Source organism: Acanthisitta chloris, unplaced genomic scaffold (genome assembly GCF_000695815.1).
Source record: "Acanthisitta chloris isolate BGI_N310 unplaced genomic scaffold, ASM69581v1 scaffold12995, whole genome shotgun sequence".
Taxonomy (NCBI): domain Eukaryota; kingdom Metazoa; phylum Chordata; class Aves; order Passeriformes; family Acanthisittidae; genus Acanthisitta; species Acanthisitta chloris.
In genome coordinates this window covers 148,653-169,535 of record NW_008675442.1, presented here as the reverse complement: position 1 = coordinate 169,535, position 20,883 = coordinate 148,653, and the positions used below count along the sequence as shown (strand labels likewise).

Genomic DNA, 20,883 nt, shown 5'->3' with positions numbered 1-20,883 from the left:
TATTCTTTAAATAGATGTGTTTATTTTGTAATTGATTATGCATGCAGTTAAATAACTAAATAATGTATTATTTCCAGAAGTGCAGGCTGCTTTTTCTGGTTTGCTGAGCAGTCACTGGGTGTTTTAAGATAATTTAAATTAGTTTAATATATTTAGGAGTTCAAGCATGCATTTCTTTGAAGTCACTAATGAGAAAAGAAAAAGAATCCTAGCAGACATTTCAATAATGACGCATGCAAATCAAAAGAATGTGAGGAGCAGCTTCTAAATTGAGCCCTAGGGATGTAATTTCCAACCCTTTATAACCTGTCCTTTTAATAGTTTAAACTTGTTGGAATGGCAGTATTCAAGTTATGTTTAAAAGACATCCCTTATGCAACAGGAAAAAAATTAAATATTGTGGAATGTGGTTCACTGTTGTGCCTGTGTATAACATGAACCTGTAAGTCGTAAGCTTCATCAACTTAAAATATATGCCTAGTATATTGTACGAAAACTAAGGACCAGGACAGTATCAGAAAGAAGGCATGTATAGCACTTTCTCCAAATTCACTCTGAAAAATATTTCATATAACGAAGCTTGTAGTTCCTGAGAAATCAAAATTTTACATGTAGAAGGAGAAAATTTTGCATGTAGAGAAAGAAGCAAAGTGAATTTTTGAGGAGAAATCAGAGACATCCTTAAAAACCGGAGGAATGCCTCACAGACTTCAAATTTACCAACTGCAAATAGGAAAACAAGCTATTCCTAGACCTCTGGAATGCAGTCTGGGCTTTTGGTCACAGTATTTTTTTAATTTTTTTTTAAGTAGGCAAAGTGGCTTGGAATAGGAGGTCCAAGTTCTTCCAGACATTGTTGGTTCAGCCGTATGTCAGAAATTCTTCATAGCAGCTTTCTTGCAAGCTGAATTGAACTGTAGCTTTCACATACTTTTTCCGCATGTTGATCATGGGCTGAAGTCAGGGATACAGTGTTCTTTAAGTTTATTTGTATTTCACAACCTTCCAGGCTGAGAAATGTGGGTTTCAGGAGCTAGAATTAGGAACCAAGAGGAATCTCTGCTTTGTCATTCCAAGGCAGAGTAAAGACTGCTGAATGTACCATCTAAGGGCTTAAAGTCCAAAGGTGCAAAGCTGTGTTTGACAAGTGCCAAAGTCCTGGCATGAAATCATGGCCAGTAATGACATAAACAAGAGTTTTGCTGTTGACTTCAGTGGAATCAGGATTTTCTGCTGGTGTTTGGGAAAAGAGATTGTATAAAACCAAATTAACTGTTGTGGTATACCAAGCAATACACAATCTTAAAACCTTTCATTGTTAAATGCTTTGCTGTATCTTATTATATGATGATGTGGATCTTTGTTTTACAGATACAGAAGTGGAAAAAAGAAAAATGTATTCTTGTTCTATGCTAACTTCTCTGTTTCTGGAATAAACTGTATTGCTCAGTAGAGGAATATTAGTAGTGTAATTGAGATTTCATGCAGTTTAGATTGACCTTGACCTGAGTGCACTAGAAAAGCTTACCTTCTACCTAATTATTTTAGAAATGAAACCAGCGCATCATTATGATATTAATTATAATTATAGCATTTGTTGGGCTCATTAGCAGTGGAAGGATGGATGAGTCACTATTGGGCTGAAACCTACACTCACCTTTAGCCTTGTATTTTTTTGCTGGAAGTCATGAACCTTTCTCAGACAAAAAATATTACTGTCTCTGTATTATCCAGGTTTGCTTTCTGAAAGATGATTTTAACTGTTTTCAAGCAACCAATATTTTTATATCAATATTAAATTAAGGATGTAAATGATGAAACAACAGCCTATTTTAAAATCTAGTTTCCTTGCATGCTGTTTTTATATTTACTTATTGTATGAAATGATGTAGTGATTTATATATATGGCAAGATCTATAAGTGATCTATATATGCTGATGTACTAAATTTACTTTTTCTTTGTTTAATATCCTAAATATAAAGGTATATATTGTACCTCTCCTGATTATGGGGCACTAAGCCAGTAAAGATACTCCTACAGTGCTGTTCCTGTTATGGCAAAAAGTGATTAGTCATGTGGGTAAAATATACCATATCTGGTCTCTATTATTAAACAAGCTGATAAGCTGATAAAGAGTGTTTTGGTACAGTTTATTTATTTTTTTTTGTGGTATCTCTAATAGAAGTATGAATAAAGCATGTTGATTTTTTTGTTCATCTATTGTTAAGGTTATTTGTCAAGGTTCTCTCCGCAGAGGAATTTCCCAGGTCATGACAGTGAATAAACGTTTTATTAATTCTGTTAGCTTTAGTCTGTTCTTTAGCTCTACTAAGGGCACCTTTTTACAGCAGGGATCTTCTACTAACACAAAAATGATTAAAGCTACCGTCTCTATGTTTTTTGAGACATTAAACCAGGTAGGCACAAACACACTATTTCCATGGAGGTTATTTTTCTGAAAATTCATGACGATGATGAGCCCCGAGTTATAATGCACTATATATATATGCATTTTTAATAAATGTCAAGTTATATGGCTGAATTTGAACAAACAGTTAAAATTCACTAACAGTTTTTTTACACTGCTGTCTTCTGATTCTGTATAAATTTACTACCTTCATTAGAAAATATTTCTTGTGTAATGTTCTGTTCAAACTATTTACACATGTATGTCATGAGGCTTTGGAAGCTCCTGAGACCCAGAGTTAGGCTCCTTGTAAGTGCAACTGCTTGCCATTGTTCCCCCTTTCCCTGGATCTGCCCACAAATGGAAGCATTCCATTTTGGTGATGACTTAAACCAAAGGATAATCTTTATTGCTCAATTTTGTGGTATGAAAAAATAGATCATATGAGTTGTTTATCTAGTTCAGCTAAGAAAGTAATTATACATTTAAAAACTTAGATGTTAAAAGTGTTCTTGGCCTAACACAAGTATTATTTCTCCATCCAAAGCTTTTCACCACTCATCTTTTCACCCTCAGGGGTACAGCACAACACGTACTTGTGTTTTTGTCTTGCATCACTTTCAGGCTTTCCAGATGTGGCAGGAAGCATACTATTGTTTCATCACTTGAATTTAGGTGACTGCTGTGGAAAACTTGGGTAAACTTTTGGTTTGTTTCTTTCTGACTCTCCATCTTTATGATTGCTAAATTTTGTGTTGTAATTTAGAAGAGCAGTCCCTGAGCTGTGTCAGGGAGCCTATTCTGTAGCCAGTACAGTCAATCAGAGCTGCTTGCTGATGATTTTTCTATACCAAAAAGAACTTCGGATAAATACATGGACTGAAGGTCAATTTTTGATTTAATCTTGAAATTTTCAAGGCTTGATTGTCATAAAGTGCTATGTATTTTATGATTCTTGTCAAGTAAATTTTGAAAGCATATAGTAAATGTGGTTAGGATTTTTTAATGTGCAGTAACCATCTCATTCAGACACGTGAAGGCATAATGTGCTCTCATATAATGAGCACATGGCACTTTTTGTATATAATACTTGGGCTAAGTCAATATTGTAATATGTCTGCTAGTAGTTGTTTTGTAAGAAATCGTTATGTATTACAGAGGGGTAAAGTGCTCTGATTTGCACACCTGGCACTTCCTTAGGAGGAGAAAAGTAAAGTTTGTTTACAATTTTTATTATGGTAGGCAACAGATGTCCTTAAGTGTAGGAATTTGAGTTTTTCTGTGATCTCATAGTCAAACGTGTCTTGGTTAGTTTGATGCAGTCAACATAGATGTCGTTATGTGTGTGACAATTTCTGGTTGCTTCTGATGCACATTGTCATGTTCATCAGAGTGCAATTTCATCTACAGTCCAGGTATTCAGTCCCCTCTTCCTGTCTAGCCCCTATTACTTGTCTTGCATTTTTTTGTCTCTTCCTACTTGTACGTAAGTCTAATTTATAAACAGGTTATAAACATATGATGTATTCCTTTTAACTGATCCCTGCTGAGCAGCTCTGTTTATACCGGCAAGGTCATACTTTTAAAACATTTTCTAGACATTACAAGCTGTAGTGACAAAACATTTTTTGCTAATCCATCTGCATCTACGCAAAAACTTGATGGGGTCATTACTTGCTCGTTGCATTTATGTTTCTCGTAATCATGAATTATGCTGTCAGAATATCATGGATAGGCCAAGGCTATAGGTTCTATACTGGCATTTTAACTTTTATTTAGGTATTACGTTTCTGAAAGACAGATTACTTAATTCAGACAAGGCTGTAAGTGTACTCTGGGTGAATTTGTCTTGTATAAATACATACTTGCTAGTCTGGAAGATTAAGTTACTTATTTAAATGAAGTGAGGTATTACCGAACCCTGTATGTATTAGTGGACTTCAAAAAGATATAATTAATGTATGTCCAAGAAAAGTAAGTATATCTGTTCTGTTCCATATATTTGCCCATTTTAAGTTCCTGTTTCATAATTTAGGATTTCTTAGTAGCCTCTTGTAAGGTAAGTCTTCCAAGTCTTTTCCAAATTTCCAATAAATTATGTCAACCTACTGGGCTCTTTGTCTCCTGTTTTGTTTAACATGCTCAAGAATTTGAGTAGATTAGTGATGCATAGTTTTGCTTTGCAGCAGCTGTGCTCATTTGCCTTTATCATACAACATCCATTATGGGAGTTTGTTTCTATTTTTAGTTGTCATTTCAGCGTGCTTTTGTAATACCAAAGTCTGTCTCATGGGTGGACAGATTAGAAATTATCACTAGTTAATATGTCTTTATCAGAGTAATTTTTTTATGACACAGTGTGAGGGTAACGTACCACTAGTACTATGGAAACAAAACCAGAAAATGAATTCATTTCATTCAGCATTTCATTTTCTGTAAAAAACGAAGTGTAAAACAGGGTACGGAATAACATGCATGAATTTACTGATGTTTATGTATTGAACTGGCTCATTTCTCTGTTTAAGTTTGCTACCAACTAGTGAATTTCATCTTGACTCAGTGCTGCAACATACTGAGTGCCTGAAGGTCAATTTTTTTAATGCAAATATTTGTGACATTAGCAGCCACTCTTTTAAAAGCTGAATTATGGAGCTTGATACCCTCCCTCATTTTCAACAGGCACTGACAAAGTGTCTTACATGAATGTAGTATGAGCGAACTAAACATCAGCAAAGAATGAATAACAGAACCAAACAAAAACATCCCTAAACAAACAACAAACCAACCAAAGCAGGTGAACAAGTCAGCAACACAGCTATATTTTTTATTTTGGAAATTTTTCTTTTTTTGCCTCCTTGAACTTTGCTTCTTAGAGATGTTTGACAAGTTGAGGGTGTATGTATGGCTGAGAATCTATGTAAAATAATCCAGATGTCAAATTAATTGATCTGGATTTGTGAAGAACTTCACTGGCTAAGTGTTGGTGGAGATATGCATGAGGCAGTGTATAACTTGTAACTCCTGGTTGTTCATTTGGTGCATGGTGAAAAGGGAAGTTTGTGAATTGCAGTTACAGTGAGACTTAGTCTCATGGCTGTTCCTTGTTCATCGTTGTCTCATATTTTCTAGCCTTCATGCATACTGTTTGCTTAAGTGTTGGTTTACTTTGAGGATAGTTAAGACTTTATACTCCAAGGAGGTTTTTTTTTTTAAAAAACTTTCACTGCTTGTATCTTGACGAGGATAGTTAAGACTTTATACTCCAAGAAGGTTTTTTTTTTTAAAAACTTTCACTGCTTGTATCTTGATGGCACTTTGGGAGGGAAGTGGAACAAACTTTCTGTCCTCATTCTAATGCAAAGATGTAGCAGACATGCTTTCCTTTTTTCCCTGATAGAATTAGAATGTATAACTTAATTACTTTTCAGAAGGAATAGTCTTCAAATTTAATCATTGAATGCTCTATTATGAGGAATGGTTGCCTGCTGTTGCATAACTTGCAGGAGCTGTAGCTTCCTTCAGCTTGTGTGACTGAGCCATCTGTATTTTTGCTCTGTATCTGAACATTTAACCAGCAGATACATTTCTTTTGCCTTAAGATCTCTTTTCTGCTTTTTGACGTCTAGGAAATGAATCATTGCTCGTGATTCTGGAAAACTCAGTGGACATCTTTTAGAAACCTGGAAGAATGTTCACAATCTACGTATTTCAGTTTGTGTTGTATGTGAAAGATGGAATGAATCAATGGAGTCATAGCTATGCCAAGTTTTCGGTGTTGTTTCACAGAGCTTTAGTTCAGCTATTACACCATCTTATACTGGCAAAAGGATTCCAACCAAGGAGCAATTCAGTTGAGTCCACAAATGCAGGGCTAGCTTTATTAGCAAATGCTTTTTACAGTTAGGTAATGCCCGAAAGAGTAGTTGATAAAAATTTTACCACAGAAATTACATATAAGATGGACAAAACTGGTACTTGTAGATAAAAGCTAATGTTTAACATTTCTGTGTGAAACTTTATAAACAATTTTGATTTCCTGTTTACCCTTTTTTATCTTGGTGTAGACTAAATGTCTTAATAAAGATGTGTTGTATTTGTGGTATCACCTAATTTATAAACCAAATCAACTTGATGATGAGCAAATATTGTAAATAGCATTTGAACCCTTTAAAGGGGTAAAAAAAGTAAGAATTAATGACTTGAAGGTATTGTTTGAGAACAAATTAGTCATGTCCAAACAACGATCTTGGTAAATTTTCATCTGGGGAAAAATGCATATCAAAGATACAAAGTCAAGGCAGTTTTATAATCAAGATACTAATGCAAACCTGGTTATTGTAAGGCAGGCAGGTCTCAGTGCTTGTTTTGCAGTATTTGCATTGTATTTCAGGGACAGGACCTTTAAGTATTCATTAAAAATACATATTTGTACATAAAATCAATTTGTGCAGAGTTTTTGTAGTAGTGAAAAGAAAGAAAAGCCAAATGCTTCTTATCTTTTCTCGTGTGATTGGTAGGACCTTGTGAAATAGGCCATACTTGATTGATGTTGGGTATGATAATGCAAAGGGCTTTGAAGAAATCCCATCTGTTCATCAGCTGGGAAGTTGAACTTTTTCATGTATCTTAAAGAAATATATACCAGAGAAGCAATGTAAGGAGGAAACAGCTGGCAAAGGTCAGGCTGAACTAGCAACTGAATTTTATTAATTTACAGGGTGGGGAGGATTTAGTTCTATATCCATGCCTTTTGAACTTGCCTGCATATTTTCTTTATTATCTCATAGTCTTAGAAAATGAAGTTTTTCCTTTCCTTTTGACTGTTTGTTGTGACTTTTGAGAGGAGATAGTGAAGAAGGAATTTATTTGTATGCTTGCTAACTATACTAGCAGTTCAGATTTTCAAGTGTTGCTAGCTAGGAGCCAAGCATGGGAGCATCAGACTTACAGTAAATAAAATGAAGAAAGCAGCCTGAGTGAGGTTTTTCTTAGTCTAGACAGCACTTTTCATGCCAAATGTTGCTGGTCTCATTTCTGCTTGCCAGAGTTACTCTGATACACCGCATTCCTTGTTTGTTTTTATCAAGTACACCGCATTCCTTGTTTGTTTTTATCAACCAAGAGAGCTTTCTTATGCAAGATGGTTAGCTGCAAATGTTTCTTCTCTGTAGTGTTCTTGTGACCTTATTAGTATTTATCCTATGGTTTGTTTGTTGAAGATGCAGTTAGACAATTGTGTGCCTAGTGTATACTTCAGCAATGGAAAGTTTTTTACAAGTTTATTAAGTTAATGTCAGTTTTGACCATCTAATTAAAAACTACAAAATCAGCCTGTGTAATGCAAAATTTTGTGTAGTCTTGTCCGCTTCATTCCAAACTTAGACTGGAACTGCTGTTTGCATCTCTTTTAGTGTTACAGGCAGCTTTAGTAGTACTTGAATATTTTGTATTGCAAATAATGGAAGAAAATTAGAATACATGAGAAAGGAGGAAGAAGCAATTTTTGCAAGTTTCAGTGGTTCAACTTTCAGCCTCCTATGTCTGGCATTCATGTTTTTGGTGTGGTATGGTGTGTTCTTGAGTTTTCGAAATGCTTTAAAAAATGTTATTGTACTGACGAACAACAAGCTGTCCATGAGACAGTAGTGTGTCCTTGTGGCCAAGAAGGCCAATGGTATCCTGGGGTGCATTAGGAAAAGCATTGCCAGCAGGTCAAGGGAGGTGATCCTGCCCCTCTACTCAACCCTCCTGAGGCCATGACTGGAATATTGTGTCCAGTTCTGGGCTCCTCAGAAGAGAGACATGGAGCTCCTGGAGTGGGTCCAGCGGAGGATGATAAAATGATTAGGGGATTGCTAATCAGAGATGATGAAGACCACCCTGGTTAAGCAGGAAGGTTGGACCAGTTAACCCCACCAACAGTCACTTAAAGGGCAGCATCTGTGTCTAGTATGTTTCATCTCTGTTGTCAAGGCCTGCTCATACATTCAGTATAGACCCTCTTATGTTCAAGAACAGAAATCGATGTCCCTATACATAGGCATCAAATGAGGTCTATTAGAAAAAACAGGTTGTGCAGGAATGATTGCAGTGACTCTTCAAAGAAATGAAATTCATGTGTAAGCAGTACTGAAGGTGGCAACTGCAGCTTTATTTCAGGTTGAGGACTTCCTGGTGATACTTCTTATCAGACTATTGAATTCCGAACTTGACCTCCAGTGTTCCTGAATCCTGTATTTGATCTGCTGGTAGGAAATGTAAAGGCAACATAGAAAGTACAGTATTTTCTCTTCGTCTGCAGAAAGGACTTCTACTGAATACGAAACTGTGCAAGTACTATATTAGAAAAAATTGACTTGGAGAGAGACTGAGCAGTTATGTTTCTGTTCTACATAGAAGTCATAGAATGTCACTGTTAATGAATGCTCATTTTCTCAAACTGATCTAAGTTAAAAAGAGCATCTGTGTAGGACAAAACCCCATTGTTTGTTCTAACCACAAATCCATTGGCTACAGCAGTTACTAAGCATCCTTGAATAACATGACTAAGGAGTTAGGCATTGCTTTGGAGATAGGGCTGGCTCAGGCCCCACATGTTGGAAAACAATGCAATAGTCATCTGACTCTTAGGCTGAAACTCTGCAGTCTCACCACGGTGGGGAAGTGCTGCTCAGTAGTCCTCTGTGATACTGGGCTGATGATTTATTCTCAGAGGACAGTTATTTACACTGCAGAACTGTGGCTCTTGGAGGGATGGTTGTTACAACTCTCATAACTTTACCACATTTCCATTTTTGAAGACCAAACTTATTACAGACCCTTAGTTGAAAATAAAGTGAGGGAGGTTTACCAGCATCCCACTCTTTCTGCCTTCATTTGAGCAAAGGACAACGTAGTTCTAATAGCCACTATTACTAGATGGTCGTTGATAGTACTTTCTGAGGAATGCGTGCCTTTGCAGTCTGATCTATGCTAGCTATGACTGCATGAAGGCATGCTATTAGTAGGTTTGTCACTTGAAGGTGTGCTATTACTTGCTAGGCAGTGGGATTCTGCAGCCCAGGGCCCCAAAGTAGCTTACAGTTTCATTACATGTGGCTAAGAGCTGCCCAACTTGCACCCTTGTTTGTTGCTGGTTAATGCTGTGGAAGAGTGAAGGCCTGTTTGTTAGTGAAGAAATGGTTCCTACTGCTGATGGCAGTGAAATAATCATGGAGTTTTTTTGATAGGGAGAGGAGGGAATTATTATTGAAAGTTGGCAAGGTCTTGTGCATTGAGAAGCTGAGGTCATAGGGAGGAATCGTAACAATACAAGTAAAGAACTGGGATTGGCAGTGAGGGAATCTGTGAACTTGAAGGAATCCTCTTGCTTAATAGGAAAGAAAAATAGTTTTGCTGTTAAGGGAGACCATGTGGTTGTGGGACATTTGTCAGAGCTGATCTATAGTGCAGGCAAAGAGAAAGTAAATGGGGAAAGTAATGTGGCTCTGGGAAACAGATGGACCTTCTGATGAGATGGGAAACGGGCTGTAAAAGGGGAAGAGGAGCAGTGGCCTGCTCTATGGCTAGAAGGGTAGGGTGAAGAAGGAAATGGTTTCTGGGAAGAGAGGAGGAGCACCATATGGGTTTATGTTCTACTTAATGTACCTGGTGTGAAATGACAATTGTAAGAAATGGAGAAAAGCTTGGATGCACCATTGCTTTTCTGGCCAGGCAGGAAAGCTCTGTGTGTTAACAAAGTTAGGCTGCAACTCATGATTTTGACCAGGACTTTTTCCTATTCCTCATTGTTTTCTGAGCTGTCCATGATATTTCTCTTTCCATGTCAAAAAGGAAGTGATATAATCCTGATAGTCTTTATTTGTTAGGTGTTTGAGCTGACAAGACAATGAGAATGCTAAATGCATGGAAAGTCAGGTGTTTACTTGGAAACTAGTAAGTTTCCCAAACTGTATTTTGAGAACTTGGAGTACAGATGAATTTGTCTCCAATCTTTTTACCAGTAGTTCCTAAGTCTAATTTATTAATTCTTACATCATTCTGTTGTTTCTATCTTTTTCCAAAACAGGATGATACCCCTTTCATCTCAGACGCTGATGATGAATCTTCATCATGGCCAAACACAGGAATATGTGATTAAACCCAAATATTATCCAGTAAAAAAAGTGATTTCGGGAGAGCAGTCCACCGAGGGCTCATTACCACTGAGACTGGGCCAGGATCAGCCTGCATCAACTTTTCGATGTGAGTACCACTGCAAAAAGCATATTCCCTTCTTTTCCCCCACAAAGCCCCCACCTCCCTTTTTTTAACATCTTGAAATTCTCTGCAATAACACTCCAAGACAGAAAGGTTAAAATAACTATACACGAGAATTCTAGATTAGCAAATGCTCCAACATTCTGCATTTTGTGGAGAAGCAAAACAGATTTCCTGGATGAAGCAAAAAATTTAACCTGATTTACTGTTGGAATCTCATCATGCTATTTCTAGATGATAGTTTTTCCTTTAGATAAAAGGTGCTTTGTGAACACTTGAGTAGAATAGGCATAAATATGCATGTTGTCAGCATCAGTATGATGGATACCCTTTTTGGAAAGCTGGAGTCCAGCATTGTGGTCTCATTGGTGACTATTTTATCTATACTTAATTTATTATGTGTTTATGAACTTCTGCACAGTATGAAGGCTGCATGAGACCTTCTGCTTTATATTTATGAAAAATGATTGTGTAGGTGCCCAGCTTGTGGACTTGGCTCATGCCCTGTTGTGTGGGGAGCTTGAGGACAAGTTTTGGCTTAGAAGATGAAGAGCTTGATGAATTATGGGTAAGGTATTACAGAGTGTCTGCTGGCTTGATTTGGAGAAAAGTTCCTGCAGTTAAATAATGAGCTCATTAACATTGAGACCTTAAGGAACTTGCAGTCTTCTGACCGACTTCCTTTGTAGCACAGAGAATTGTGTTCTGTTGAGGTTTTAGGGAGGAGCCTGGAGCCTTTCCTTCTAAATCTGTAAATAGAATTTTTTTGTATCTTTATGTTCCTGCATTGCACATCTTTATGGTCTGTCCATTTATGCTTAAATACAACCCCTTGCTTCTTTTTCCTAAAGTGTAAGTTCATAGATGGTAAATGAAGATCTTGGCTCTAATAGGAAGAGCATGGACAGCTGGAGGTCTTTCAATTAACTTTTTTAGAGTGGTGAAGTATACTTCTTACAAAGAACTATCTCCCTTTCTTAGAAGCTTCATAAAGATATTTAATCACACTGCCAATGTGAACCAGTAATCCCTTTTGCTAATAAGATGATAATGCTTTCAGTCATAGTTTTCCTTCAGGGAAAATACTAGTGGCCACTGGGATTGGATTTTGTCCCTCTCTTCTGACTCTTGCTAGCCAAAGAGTATACTAATTCCAGATTGTGTAGTTCTCCAGTATTTGGAGTGACTGTTCCTGGTTTGATTCTGGCCAAAAAAATCTTCCTTTTTGCCCCCATTTTTCAGGCTGTTTGAATTAGTCTACCCTTGATGCACTCAGTGTTATGGGCAAGTACCAATCTGCCACTAAATGAATTGATTCTGTGAGTTGTTTTTATTTCTTCTATAGTAGCTGTTGAGACAAAATAGTCAGTGCTTCTGGGTCTTTCTATCTTGTTGGAGTCCCACTGTTAATTACAGTAGTCTGAAGAAGATGACTAGGAGAAGGAAAACAAGGTGCTGAAGATAGAGTATTTTTTATCAAATTCTAAGAAGCCCCTCAGTGAGCACTGCATTAGTAAAACATTCTACCCTTATTGAAGAGCTTATGGTGCCTAAAACAGCTGGAGAGTAGGTAGTTAAAATGTTTTTTATGGACCGATAAGATAAGCCATGTCTTAAGTGTTACATCAGAGGTAAAAGTCAGGACTAAGTCTAAGGCTTTTTGGATGGTGTTGAAATTTCTGTACTGGACACTTAAGCGACAAAAGCCAGAAAGTTAGTACCAAATGCTTTTTAGGTTATCATTAAATAATTATTTTTTTTGATGCTTTTTAGGTTATCATTAAATAATTTTTTTTTTTTTTTTGTTTTAGAGAATGGAATAAATAGTAGCCAGATAATATTTGGTGGCATTGCCCAAGAGTTCACAGTTATCAATTAACATGGACTGCAAAGCAAGCAATTCTGTTATATTTTTCTGTGCATTTCTATACATTTTACTTTAAGATATTAACACTATGACAGAGATTGACTTATAGGAAAAGATGTATTCCATAGAATAAAATTATTTTTCTAGCTGTAGCTGTAATTGGTGTTGATTTTTCTGAACTTCTACTGATTATTTCAATGTGGTGACATGAAATGGACAGTCTTGAAACTGGAAAAAAGTGTCAGTCTGAGTTACCTTTGAAGGCAGGTCTGTCCTGGCAGAGGCAATTGAGATATGGGGTATTGGTCTTTTGGGAAGAAAACTGCCAGCCCTGAGGAGGTGCTTCTGGGCATCTTCAGATTTATAGAAAGTCAGTCATGTTTTAATGCCCCATTATAGTGTTGTCAGATCAGCTTTTGGAGATACTAGGGTAAAAAAAATGTTAAAGATTAGTCCCATTAAACATTTTTCAATTAAAATTAACTCAAGGTTCCTCCTGGAATGTTCACTCTGGTGTCATAAAGCTTGCATAAAATTGTTAATTAGTTAGTGCTAAATTTGTAATTCTCATTCATTGTCCCTAATGGGTGAGGATGGTAAAATTATTCATGGTGATTTTTAAGAAGTCTTGAGTTTTCAAAATAAACCAAAAGGCCACTCCGTAAATAATGTTAAAGATCTTAAAAATTTTTCGAGTTCATTGACCCAATCAAATTTTCAAAATGGGCTCAGTTTTACACCATAATTAATTTATCTCATTATGCCTTGTATTGTAATACAGTTTTATTTATTTGGCCTTATATTGCTTCTTTCAAAGGGCTCATATCGCATTAAGTACAGAAAGAGAAAAATCAGTACCCATAAGTATGGCATTATATAATTTTAAAGTGCTTGTTTTTAGAGCTGAAATGCCACTCTGTTCACGTGCTTCTAAATAATCTGTTAAAATTATTACACAGTAAAGCATCTGTCTGATTCTATTTAATCAGTATGCTCTTATATTTAAGCTACTGCAAATTAATCTTCAGATATCTTTGTGTAGAATTAGCAAACACTTAAGGATAAGACTCTGGAAATTCAGAGTCTTCTCAAGCAGATGAAAATAACTCATGTTGGGTAGGCTGACAGCTGTGGAAAAAGTATAAATAAGCTTTTGCATCAGTAAGAGGACTGAAAATATATATATAGTGATAAAAATAAGCTTGAATTGGAATTGATATGATAAGCAAATAAAACCTGAAAATTGAGATCATGTGGATCTCAACATTTGTAATGTAAGCATCAAAAATACTTTAACATGTAGGTGGGGCCAGCCAAATGTTAAGTCTTATAAGCCAATATATATATGTCTTAGATTCTCACCATGAGCTCTGTGTAGTTCTCAAGGGCTGCATTACTTGCTTAAAAGTATGTACTGTCACACTTGACCTATAATCTACCTAAATATTTGGAGCATCAGATTTAAAAATTCTGAGTCTAACAGTAGCAATGGCAGCAGCACAGAAATTTCAATTGTAAAATTCTATTTGCAACCTCGTAGTCTATGAAACAGTAGGAAGATATTTTTAGTAATTCATGCACATCTATTTCAGACATTTCCCACTACTCTCTTAATGGCACTGTTAAATAGTAACGACTAGTCAGCTGAGCATCGATACTCTAAATATCAGTGTTTATCTCTCTGGCTTTATAAACAATGCTGAAAAGTAGTTCAAGGAATTCTCTGCTGTTTCTGTTGGTCTGAAATATATAAATATTTGATGATAAACAAATTCTAAACTGAATATTCTCTCGCTGTAATTCCTTTCAGTACAGTTATTGTGAGAACTGCTTATTACAGAGGTAAGAGGCTATAGGAAGTTCTCAGTTTCACCCTCTCCACTTCTGGTGCTAAATCGTTCTTCAGAAAATGCATTTAAATACACATTTCATTTTCTAGCCTGAGATGGCGGAGTGCTAGATTTTCGTGACATTGTGTGTTTTGCCCATTGAGCTGAAAAAAGTGAAATTTCTGCTTCTGAAATCAGTTGTCTGGTGTTGCCTGCATGTGCAGGACACTTTAGTGTGCTCCCTCACCAGGCTACAGTTCCCCATGAGTACAATGATGATGCCACCACTTCCTGATTTCCAGGCACATTGAGAAAATATATCAATTAGCACGTGAGGTGACCCGAGAATGAACTAAAAGCAGAATCAAAACCCAAGAGTAGCTGTAGAGTACTTTGCCCACAGTGGAATGGTATTGTGTGATGTAAATAAAGTGTGTGTTTATAGAATGAAGTTATACTAAGGAAAAAGGGAGGATAAGAAGGAAAATGAGAATTCTCTTTTTATTCAGGCAGACAATATGACAAGTATGCAAATTTTACAATTGAGGTTGCATGTTAAGTTTACAAAATTAAATATTATGGAAAACGTTTTTCCTTTCTTGTAGGTAGAGAGAGCTTTTTTGGTCTTCACCAATTTCCTTATCAAATACATTAATACATTGTGTCTACTTTATGTAGTAAATAAAAATGTCTCAAAGTAGTAAAGGTTACATAATATTTAGTGACATTGAGCTTGCAGCACCCTACTGTGCTGTAGTTTTGTGTGTTGTGGCTAGAAGCTGGACAAGTATGCCTGTATGGATCTTAGGCTCTTAGGATCTGCGCATGATTCCGTGGGCAACACCTATATTATTGTTGTGTAAAGATGAAGCTGAAACAATACCAAAATTGTGTAACTCTTCTAACTGTGGATATGTTATATTGCCTTATATTTTACAGCATAATTTTATAATACATGAAATAAGGTTAATGTGAAAGAAAATGTCTCAACGCTTAGAATTGTGATGTGTAGAATACTTCATTAAAATTTTGGCATAACAATGGCTTATCTACTATTGGAGGCATAATATGCTGATAACTTAGGGAAGCTCTTTAAGTCTTTAAGTTGTCTTAAGTTGTGCATAATTTATACATGCTGGTTTCACTGATGACTTCATAGGTTGGTTTGAGCAAAAACAGGTGTCACTTTGAAACTCCAGTTTAAACTGTTTCTGTGGAATTGCACCGTTCTGACTTCACTGAATGATACTTACTTCATAATAATAGTATTTCCCCACCAGGAAGTGTGGGTATACAGTTGTAAAAGACATACATGTTTTTCTGTTTAAAAAGTGCACACAGAGATACAACATGTGTTCCATGTAAATGCATCTGTATGATTTGACATTCTACCAGAGTTTAGAGATGACTTCAGAGGAAAAGCTGCCTCAGGTCTTCACTGGGTCAAATATTCTTTCTGCCTTTATTGATACTTGTTTGTGAAAGCAGTCTGCATAAACAGGGAAATAATTCTCTCACTAGTTTGTCTTAACCAGAGCATTGCATCACAATCCTTGTAACTTCTGCCTATCGATGCATTTATGGGTATTAAACAGTGGTAACTTTTCTCAATAGAAGTTTTGGGAAATTTGGAGGTAAGGGAGGATGTTAAGGCTATACTCTGAACAAGGTATAGCCAGCAGAGGAAGGTGAGTAAAAAGATAACGAACACTTAGAAGACTAAGAAGAAGAAATAACAATATCACAACATAGTGTATTTGAAGGGAATGTAGAATCAAATTCACTTCAGTCACTCATGAGAACTGACATTCATGTCTTGCTCCCGAGGTTGTGCATAATCAAATAAAAGAGAATGGGCTAAGTGCATAAATGTTTGAGACTTTTTTTGGTTTGTGTTCTCAAATGCAAAACATTTACATGAACATTCAAAGTCTTTGCTCCCATTCAAGAGGCAGGAGGGATTTTTCAGAGACATTCTAAAAAGTTTAAGAAAACTTTGTGGTGCAGTCAACACTGGGGTCAAACTGCAGTGTGGCTTTTTTGATGACACAACGTGAACGATTTTAGTGAAGCATCCTTTTCCTCTCTCCCATTTAAGAGCATTACCCATCCTGCTATTGAATGGCATAACAATTCATTACAGCCTTAAAGTTTGCTTTTGATTCCATCAGGACTTGGAAACAATAGGCTAAACTCAAAATATAAATTAAGTGGCTTAACTAGATTCACACTGATGTAGTTAACTCTATCAAATCAAGCAGCACATTTACTTTGCTTTTGCTTTAAAAAAATAGTGACAAATTCTGAAAAAATAACTGTAACAGAGGAATGTAGTTTATTTAACAATTATAAAAGACTACGGAGTTCTTTGAAAACCCTGGAGACAGAATAACTCTGTCTAAATACAAACTGCTTCACTCAATATACTGTTGCTGCAGGCATTTTAACAATACCCTTTCTAAGCTGTCTTTGTGATTGTTTGTGTATCCATAAAGGACTCTCAACTGGGGAGGCCAGTAAATCAGCACCCCCTAAAAAGTACTGTTTTTTTCTCTTTGGACTCCGGAATGATTCTATGGCCCTGAGCTCACCAATAATTGAATGCGTGACAGGCAAAGGCTGCTAGTGCTTTTATAGAAACTATTTTAAATGTCGCATTCATCCAAAAATGAATTATCATCTCTCTACTCTAAAACATGGAGACGGAGACTGATATACAGCAGCATGAGGAAAAATTTGGAAAAAGAGATTGGTGATCTGGCAAATGGGATTAAAATCAATTCAAAATGTGTTCTAGCTGAGGGAAAACACAGACTGAGACAAATGCATCTCAACTGCTGTGATGAAAGAGAATTGGCTCCAAAACCAAAAATTTCTCAAGAAGAAAAAATGAAGATGCTTTCCAGAATATTATGTAGGGGAAAGCTTTGATGATGTGCTTGAGAAATGGAAATTTAGGCTGGATATAGAGACAGATCAAATCCACATAATTAAACATTAAAAGCTCCTTAACCAGGCTAACTCCAGAGTTGCTGTGATATGAGTCTTTGATACCAAGAATCAGTTCTGATCATCACAAGTAGCTGAGTCTGGTTTTCCTCACAGGGGACGTGCAAGTGCTCTTGTCTGTCAGTGCCGTTGCCTATGCCAGAAGGAATGAACAAATGTTGACCAAAAAGATCTTGGCTTCATGCAGTGCTGAGAGAGAAGGTTTATAATGGTGATTCAGCATGCAGAGGTGGCTGGGTTCATTTATAACTTAATCCCATGACGTTCTGTCCTTTGTCACTGTTTACAGTTTGACTTCCTTAATGCTTTTTGGTTGTTTCCTTTTAGGTAATGGAATGTTAAGTGGATATACTTATTTCAGACTTGTCCCTCATTTAAGGGAATTGCATATGTTGAGAGGGACAAACTGTCCATCTCAAGAATTAATTTTCTCAAGAAGTAATGATCTTCTAACTTAAGACTTGTACTACTATTGTGTAATACTTGTATTAATATTGTGAAAGGAGCCTAAATAATTACCTTAGGCAAAATGCATCATCTCAGATGAGGAGTGAGATTAGGTGGGAATGAGTCTCATTCCCAGTGTATAAAGGCTGAATTCAGACCCTCTTGATAGGGTCCTGTTGATAAAGTGGACAGTGGCATTGTATTTAGCTGGTAATACTAAAGCTTCTGTAAGTTTGTGTGTAAAGATGTTGACTTCATTATTGGAGTGTGCAATTCCTGCAGTAGTGCCTGTAGTAGCTTCCATCAGTGCAAAATTGCTTGTGGTGGGCTGTGAAATCAGTACTGTTTAATTACAGCTGAGATGAGGATTGTTTAGAATGACACTATGCCTTGGATGTAAATCTGTGTCTAAATGTGCCTTTTGGCTTTTGTTCCCATATCCCTCGAGTGAAACTCCAGATATGCTTAACTACCTAGGAAACTGAATAATGTGAATGGAAACTTAAAAAGGCTTATACAACTAAATGTTGTGCTGGATTGCTTATAGCTGGACTTGTATCCAGCCCTAAACCTGAAGCATGGATGTGAACTCGCAATGAGCTTACATCTCTTAATGAGGAATGAGGCTCTTGAAGACCTTGAAGTTCTGTTTCAGGTGAACTGCTTAACTCTGAAAAAGACAGGCCATCTGGGTGCTAATATTTTGCATAATTCATACCTGAGGCTGCAGCTGAAGCACTTGACTGCCTGCCTATCTTTAGAAGTGCTGTCAACTAAACTCAGGATTAAAATTCCAAATCAGTGCTATAGCATGGTCATAGTTGTGGCATCTGGAACCTTAAAATTCCAAATCAGTGCTATAGCATGGTCATCTGGAACACAGCTGTAGTTAAGAGTCACCCAGTTCTTCAAATAAATGTCTGAGCCCTAAAAGGATCTGAACTAAGCAGTCTTAGGTCCTCAGCATTTCCTGTTTAATGGGTTGGGCACATTCCTATTCAGTGTGCTGGTTAGGCTCCTTACTCCATACAATTAACTTCTCTTGTCCCTTGGAAAAGGGAGCTAGGTCTGATTATAGTGGTATAATTCAGGCTAAAATTTAGCTCTTTATCATCATATTAATTTGTGGATCTAGTTCAAACATAATATCTTTAAACTAAATAAATTCAAAATGGATTAAAATAATTATCTCCCAATAAATTTACTTGAATAGAGTTGAGGCCATTCCATCAGACGTCAACCCACGCTGCAGTCTCTAATCTATTTGGATTGGTACCTTTTTCTGGAATGTAAAGGGAAATGATAGTTACATTTCTCATTGCCAGCAATTGATTTGAGTGTTTTAATTGCTTTAAACATGGAGAGTGACTGACTGCAGTTTGAGATACGATGATTATTGCCTGAGGATTGCATGTAACAAATCTTTGTAGTGGTAAAAAGATAGGGAAGACAAAAGGTGATTCATAAAACCTGCTGACGGATCCCACATCTCAAATTTATGTGATTTTTGTTATGCATTTGCAGAGGACAAAAATTATTGCAATTACTGCAAATTCTTCTGACTTGCTCCTAAAAGGTGGTGTCAGATCAGCAAATGGCTCTTGCGTGACATGTAAATATAATTAGGGATGTCCTTCTAAATAATCTCAGCACTTGTGCCTGCATGTGTTTCTTTGGTACTTTAAAGTGACAACTACCGATATAAAATGCAAGAAACCTGTCTTGTAGACAGTAGTGAGTTTGTCAGAATTTGTCAAAAATTAATGAAGAATACCTACTTGAATGAAGCAAGTGTTGCTGTAGTAAATTGCTTCAAACAATACACTGCTTGCCTTCATCTCTATCTAAAACAGAGATAAAGACAACTGAAGAGTAGGTTATTTACCTCTATATATACACCATAAATCTTGCTGTATTTCAGTGTTTTTTGGAGAGTGGTGGTGAGGAAGACAGCAGAAGTCTCCCTGCTCTCTTCTATGACAGGGAACAAGGAAGAGGTTGTATCCCTGTGATAATCAGGAAGCAAAAAGACTTTTCCAGATACCTTCTTTTCAGTTATCTTCTTCCTTACTGGGGAAGCATCAAATTTTCCGGATTATTTCTTTTCCTGTCCCTCAAGAAGCAAGCAGGGCTTAAAAAGAAGGCAAAGAGACAAGAGCTCAGTAGAAGCTAGAAGTCCAAGAGCTCACTTTTGGTTGGAGAGAGAAGATTGTGGCACGAGCATCTAAACAAGACAAAAGGAGGAAATGATGTGAAGATACAGTGACAGGGCTAATCAGAAATAAGTATCTAGAGAAGCCTATGTAATAGCAATAGTGGCAATAAGAATGGCAACAAAAAGCTGTGCACATCACTGTTCTGTTATTGTCACAATGGGTAGCTGGGTCATGCTTTGTTCTTTTTGAAGCCTTCTTGGTTTGCATGAAGATAATAGAACTGAGTACTTGAAAAGTGACAAAATATCAGAGGTTAAGCTGTATTAACTAATTAAATACTTGTAAAATCATACAAATGCAACAAAAAATGAGTTAGAGAAATAAAGTAGAAAGAATGCTAAATTAAATACATTTCAATGATGTGTGGCTATAGCTGTCTAGACATGGTAAATCAGTTACAGCTTGTCATACTGTCATTTTGCTCAAAATATTTGACTGAGTCTGTGTGCGCTTGCACACCTTGCCTCATGCAGAACGGTGGGGTGTACTTTTAGGCATTAGAGAAGGTGTTGGATCTTGAATGACAAAAAGCAGGGTCATCTTATTTTTAATTTTGTTGACATGTCTGATTTCTCCCAATGCTTGTGAAAAGAGAACTGGGTGTGAGGTGTGCAAGGGTATGGTAACAAATTCTGGAGGGAGCAAAGATGCATTGCCCCACCTGAAGGAAAACAGTGTATATTGAGGCCAAAAATCAAATTGCTCAGCAGCTGTGTCTTGCCTTTTTCAATCCATGTAGTTTTCAGACTTGTTTGTGCTTGTGACTGTTACAGAAAGATTAAGTCTTGTATTCTGCCTGGCTTTTAGATGGGTGAGGTTTGAATGCAGGAGGTTTTACTCCCGTGCTC

The 20,883-nt window shown here is 36.7% G+C and overlaps 1 protein-coding gene across 1 annotated transcript in view; it reads left to right on the top strand.

Moving 5' to 3' along the window:
* Nucleotides 1–20,883, top strand: part of LTBP1 (latent transforming growth factor beta binding protein 1) — a 175,356-nt gene that overhangs the window by 18,001 nt on the left and 136,472 nt on the right. Inside the window, exon 2 of the mRNA XM_009075762.1 lies at nucleotides 10,477–10,652. Coding sequence (XP_009074010.1) covers nucleotides 10,477–10,652 — 176 coding nt within the window. The remainder of the gene's footprint in view (nucleotides 1–10,476; nucleotides 10,653–20,883) is intronic.